At 35.9% G+C, this 6,572-nt stretch overlaps 1 protein-coding gene across 1 annotated transcript; it reads left to right on the top strand.

Moving 5' to 3' along the window:
* The first annotated feature begins 291 nt into the window (after window positions 1-291).
* Window positions 292-6,495, top strand: LOC101245076 (enhanced ethylene response protein 5). Its single transcript, XM_004243712.5, has 9 exons — window positions 292-652; window positions 957-1,093; window positions 1,178-1,271; window positions 1,348-1,712; window positions 1,937-2,024; window positions 4,209-4,285; window positions 4,356-4,430; window positions 5,708-5,813; window positions 5,982-6,495. The coding sequence occupies exons 1-9, from the start codon at window positions 479-481 to the stop codon at window positions 6,111-6,113; spliced, it is 1,248 nt and encodes a 415-aa protein (XP_004243760.1). The 5' UTR covers window positions 292-478; the 3' UTR covers window positions 6,114-6,495.
* Window positions 6,496-6,572: the final 77 nt, after the last annotated feature.

Raw genomic sequence — 6,572 nt, 5'->3', positions numbered from 1 at the left:
TTGTTGTCATGGATGAATCTTAAAATATCATTTCATCAACAAGTTAAATAAAAAAAGATTGAGAGTTTACAATTCATTATAAACTAATAATAACATTATGCTGCCACATATAAATCTTATGTTGCCACGGATGAATCATATGTTGACACAAATATGTCTATTGTTGCCGAAAATGAATTTTTTATTTTATTTTTTTAAAATGATTTGAATTAAATTATAGAAGTTAAAAAAATAAAAAGAAATTTGAATTTTTTTTTTAAATATTAATCAAATTTACTTTATTACCTTTTTAAGAAAATCTAAATAGATCTTGATGATTCTGTCACCGAAAACAAAAATCAAAATTTATTTGACCTCTTTCATTTAATTTGGAGAATAGAAAGAGGGTTTATCATTGTCGTGAGTGGAGAAGAAAGACATAAACCCCTCTGGGTTTCTGCTCAAAGCGAAAAGCTTCAATTGAATTGAAGAAGAAAGAATGGCTTCAGCCTATTTAAGCATGGGAGAAGCTCACAGACGAATTACTGACTTCCTCAATCGCTTCTCCGATGCTGTTTCATCTCAAGATGCCAAGTCTCTATGCCTTATTTTCTCTATCTCTTCAAATTCTTCTTTTCTCCTTTCTCTATCCGATGCCCTCATCACTTTCCAGGTAACTGCGCGTTCAATTGTCCATTTTGATTGTTGTAGACACTTGTATGAATTAAACCTTCTAGTTTTCTTTTACAACTTAGGGCTTGAATCGGATTGATGATTCCTTTTTCTGGATGAAACTGCAGTAATTGCTTTGCTACTCATATTTCTACTGGGCTAAATTTCGCATTTGGGTTTCTTATACCTCTTTTTTGCTGATGGGACAGTAACATAGTGGGATAGATGGATGTAGTGTGATATATGAATGGATGTTTTTGTAGATTGAAAAGACTCCTTAATTGAAATTCATGTCTCTAAAACAGGATGCTAGCAGAGTAATGAGACAAACTGATAGGTACTCTCAGTATGCAGATATACTACTCCCTCTATTTCGTGCTTTACATAGTTATCGTCTCAAAAACTTGGTTGAATCTTACCAGGCTTTTGAAAAAGCTGCCAAGTAAGTTTAAACTTATTCTCTCCTTTATCCTATATCCCTTTTCCCGAATTTTCTGGGGAAATATTGATTTTGTGGACATTGCAGTGCATTTACTCAAGAGTTTCGCAACTGGGAATCTGCTTGGGCTTTGGAAGCCCTTTATGTGATTGCCTATGAAACTAGAATTCTAGCAGAAAGGGTAAGAGCTATTCTTGTTATATTTGGATTAGTAGAAGATTTATTGAGTTGACTAATATATGTTTTTGAATGTGTAGGCAGATAGAGAGTTGGCTTCTAATGGAAAAACTCCTGAGAAGTTGAAAGGGGCTGGCTCATTTCTCATGAAAGTGTTTGGAGTCCTTGCTGGAAAAGGATCAAAACGTGTTGGAGCTTTGTACGTGACTTGCCAGCTTTTCAAAATTTATTTCAAGCTCGGAACAGTTCACTTGTGTAAAAGTGTTACAAGAAGCATTGAAACTGCCCGCATTTTCGATTTCGAGGAGTTTCCTCTTAGGGATAAGGTTACTTACATGTATTATACTGGACGGTTGGAGGTGTACAATGAAAATTTCTCTGCTGCTGATCATAAGCTATCATATGCTCTAAGCCATTGCAATCCTCGAAAAGAAAGAAATATAAGGTCTGTATAGATTCCTTTTATGTTTCGGGATTACTTTGTTCCACACATGAAAAGATATAATGGTATGGAGATTATTGGATGAATATCCGGCAATGATACTAATTTCTGCAATAAATGTTGGATTTTTACATTTAAGGTGTCGGTTTTCTTTTTCAAACAGGAAACCAGACACTATTACTGAGTGCATTGATTTCATCTCATCGATTTTAGGCTTTTCTTTTCAGGATGATACTAAAATATCTGATACCTGTGAAGCTCTCAATAGGCATCTTACCTAAAACTTCGCTTTTGGAGAAGTACAATTTGACTGAGGTGTTGCATGTCTTCTGGTTCATATTTAATTTATTCAGCTTGAAATGTTGACATTTTTTTAGAATAGTCTAATGCATGCATTTACTTGGCAATAGCTAGTCTAAAGAAGGTATGGCTGCTGATTTCTGTTTTCGGTTGAACATCACGGAGATTATTATGCTGTTGAAATGGAGCCAAGAAATATTGAATTGTCATACTTCCCAAGGATTTCATGAAAGGGTTTTCTGTTTATTAACTATAAGTGCTAGACATTAAATCTGTTTTCTTCGTTTAGCTTTCAGACTCTTTTAACGTTTGAAGTTAATTCATTCAAGTTTCTGAGTTTTACTGACAAAAAAATCTGTTAAAGTTACTGATGTAGCTTACTAGAGTTGCATATTCCATTTCTAAGGGTCCAAAGGGATTATTGATCTTCATTTCTCCATCATCTCCTCATTTCTGTTATCTTTCTTCCTTAATTTCCCTATGCTCTGAGATCCTCAAAATATTCCTATTCAGTTTATTGTTTTAATATCCTTTAGTGCTTAAACATGCACCTTGTGTATGGATAAGTAAGAGGTGTCGTTTACTTTAACACTGAAAAGCTGCTACTGTTTTACACCTTGGATTAAGTTGACTACTAGGATTTTGTAGGCTTTTAGTTAGCAGTCGAGACCTATCTAGTCACGTTACTATAAAATGAACTGGCTCGCAAGTTGGCCTGACCGCCATCGTCATAAAACAAAATTACTATAAAGTAAACTGGCCTGAGATATGCATTGAGTGCTGTTCAAGATCCATTGACAAGATATATTGGTATACAATTATACAAGTTTGTGACATACATTTGAAATTTCTTTCTTTGGAAATAAGTCTACCAAGATTTTGATTCCATTTCCAATGGAATCTAATAGTGATGCTTCCCTGATTTAACCTTGTGTTGAAATTCTCTTTAAAATGATTTTATGACATTTGACAATATTCTATATATTGTATCTTCTACTGTCACAAATTTCAAGAGTCGGAATCAATTTCACTTTCATCTTTAAGTAAAGTTCTCCTTTAAACTAAAGTTCTCCTTTTAACTAAAGTTCAGCCTCCAATGCATCAACAAAATTGGTAGTGATTGGTACACCTAGACGGAGGTTTCTAGGAAGTAAGTGTCCACAGCGTCGCATACAAACTATTTGGCCTGAGAAACATTGTTTTTTTTTTCCTTTTCTGTCCGTCCTTAAAAAAATAATGACGGTGTTCTGCGGCTTGCTCACACGTCGATTATTCCACTGGGTACTAGCTACCTCCCACCAAAACAAGTACCGGGTACCTCTGCCAAGGCTTAGGCAGAAGATAAAGAGAAAAACCCAGTGTTATCTTGTCTCTGCTTAGTTTGAACCTTGATTGCCAAGGTTTTCACCCACTTCATTGAATGCTAAGTCACACCTTTGAATGCAAATTATTTTTCCGTCTTTTTTCTTTCAATTGTCTTGATGATGTTAATTGCTTTTCCCCCTTTTTCATTTCTTTATTTTTTTCCTTTTTTGTCTATTCTGTATTGACATACTTGTCTACCTTCAGTAGTATTTTCTCTTGCTTCGTTTGTTCCTGGTTTTCTGACATGAAATAATCGTGTCGCATGCCATATTCTCTTTCTTGGAGCTCATCCCTGGAAAGTTAAAGAAATTGTTGGCATTCTACTATTAACTTGCATCAGCTGTATTTCTAGTTTAGAAAGACCTCAACACTGCTCTATGAGAAGCACCTGGGTCCTCTTTGCGCTATTCAACTTATTTTTGAAAAATTAAAAGGATATTTGGTCCCATATTCGAAGTTCATTGTGCCCTCAAACTCTTTCCTTCTTTCTTTCTTCCATTTTTGGATTTCTTTTAGGACTGTGTTTTAAAGCAAAGGATTCATCTGAAGAGGGTAAATTCTGAGAAGTTTGTCCAATGTAGAAGATCAATGTATTCAAACTATAAATCTAAGTTTCCTATTCAAAAAAGATGAAGAGGAAACAGTTTTCTTGTTTGATGATTTGGTTGCTATCATGGGAAATATCATATAGTCTTCTAGTGTTTTAATACAAGGAGGTGCATGCCCTATGAATCGAATGTGTGATTGTTTACTTTATGATGAGTAGATGTAGAAAACAATAGTTTCATGTTGTGCATCTCACTCTCCTTTTCCTCTTTGAATTTATTTTTACAGTACAACAACATTGTGCTTGCCCTTAGAAGGGGGGATCTACGACTTCTTCAAGGTGCTCTGCAGGAACATGAAGACCAGTATGTATATATTTCTTTTGTATGCGAGCTGCATTATATTTGCATCTCCTAATAAAACTCCCATGACCAGGTTTTTAAGGTCTGGCGTTTATCTTGTCCTGGAGAAGCTAGAGCTCCAAGTTTACCAGCGGTTACTAAAGAAGATGTAAGTCATACTTCTTGTTTTGGCTAAATACATACACAGCCCCCTCAACTTACCAAATATTTTCATTTAGACACCTTATTATGAGGTACGACCTATTGACCACTTGACGCTAGTAAAAGATGTACCTATTACGCACGCTGCTAACATGGCACAATGTGTGTAATGCACACTTACACTCTCCATTGAGAGTGTGAGAGGTCCTTACCATTTTTCTTCTTTTGCGTCTTATCTTAAGACCAGTCTGCTGCCACCATAACAGCTGCCTCCTCCTCCTCCACCGTACAGACTATCTCAAACAGGAATTACTGCAATTCCCGATTCCAAATCCGTCTAATAGTCTTGCTAAAACCACACAAATATCTGAATTAACTGAATCAGAAAATAAACATTGTTGTGAGGAGACTGAATACTGTTTCCAACCTTTTTAGTAAATCCGACAATCTTTTCTGATCTGTGGGACTCAGCCAGATCTTCTTCAGGTTGTGGGTCAGTTTTTGTTAGAGGTACTGTGGTTTCTAGAATAGAAATTCGATGTGGGTTTATAATGAAGATTGTGAAAAGTGAGGTTGCTGCAGGGTCTGTGAGTGAAGTAAGAACTTTTTTTAAAAAAAAAGAAGTTGGCTAGAGCTTAGTAATTTTTGGGGTAGATAGAGGAAATAGAGGATGAAGCTGAAAATGTTTTCTGTAGATAGGCGTATTCCGTCAACTACTGCTACTTGGATAACTATTAACAGATTAATACAGCTTGCTAAAAGGTGGATGCAGTTGAGTGCAAAAGTACCAAACAAATTTGACTGTGAACAGTTCATTACTAAGATAAAAACTTTGGGAACTAATCTTGAGAACTTTTGATAATTTATTTTTTAAGAACTCAAGTTCGACTTCAGAACTGTTTTCGAGAACTCAAGTCACAGTAAAGGGTGTTTCATGAAATTGCCTATTTGTCGTTGGAGATGTTGATGGTGATGAAATGATGGTGGTGACCAGAGGGGGAGGAGGGGGAAGTCTACTGATCAGATACTTTTCAGAATATTTTCCACCTATCATTCATAGTTTTGTCTCATCTTTGAGGGAGATTGTCATTTAAGGATCTAATAGGCACATCTTAGCTCGAGTTCAATTGTTCAATTGGTACATATAACCCCCTTAGTTCAAGTGTCTAAATGAAAAAATTGGCAAGTTTGAGGGGTGTCATCGATGTATTCAGCCTTTCTTCTTTATTGTTTCTTTCTCGTCGTCTTTTGAGTATTAAAATCACTGTTTTATTGGTTATACAGCTATATTTTCCAGAAGCAGAAAGATCCGAATAAAGCTCACCAAATCAAGTTAGACTTAATTGTTAGAGCTCTGAAATGGCTTGAAATTGATATGGATGTTGATGAGGTAAACTTTTTGGCTCTTTTGGGCTGGTTGGTTCAAGATTTCAGATTCCTCTTTCAACTGGCTTGTTCCATTACACCCCCCCCCCCCCCCAAAAAAAAAAAAAAGGGAAAAAAGGCTTATTCCTTTAATTTCTCATACATAACTGGAGTTCTCTATACTTTATTGCAGGTGGAGTGTGTCATGTCTATTTTGATATATAAGAACCTGATCAAAGGTTACTTTGCTCACAAAAGCAAAGTTGTAGTTTTAAGCAAGCAAGACCCTTTTCCAAGATTGACAGGCAAAGCAATTAACTCATAAGAATGAGATGTACCACAGCATATGTACAACTGTGCTCTTAATGGACTGGCAGATAACTGATCTGGGTAATGACGCTGTCGCTGGCTCCCCATAATTATGATCAGCTCTCTCCGGTTGCATGATGCCGTGACACTAGTATGATGATAGAGGGAACTGCTTCTACCTGACTGATACTTAACCCTGATTGGCAAAATGGATGTAACGCAATTTTACTGTTTATGTACTTTGACAATAAAATTCAGTGGTGGCTCCCATGGTGAGCTGGCTCCCAAAACTGATTTAGACATTCTGAAAATTGCTTATTGTACTAAACGTACCAGAATGAATGTATGCTGTGTGGCAACACAATTTCGACTAACAATCATTTTTGCTGATCCCAAAAGCGTATGTTGAGATTGTCTGCTAAGGTGTCCTAAACCATGATTCTGCAATAATAAATAATCATCTAGTTTTACGTAA

This window comes from Solanum lycopersicum, chromosome 7, assembly GCF_036512215.1.
Source record: "Solanum lycopersicum chromosome 7, SLM_r2.1".
Taxonomy (NCBI): Eukaryota; Viridiplantae; Streptophyta; class Magnoliopsida; order Solanales; family Solanaceae; genus Solanum; species Solanum lycopersicum.
This window is presented reverse-complemented; position numbering and strand designations above follow the sequence as displayed.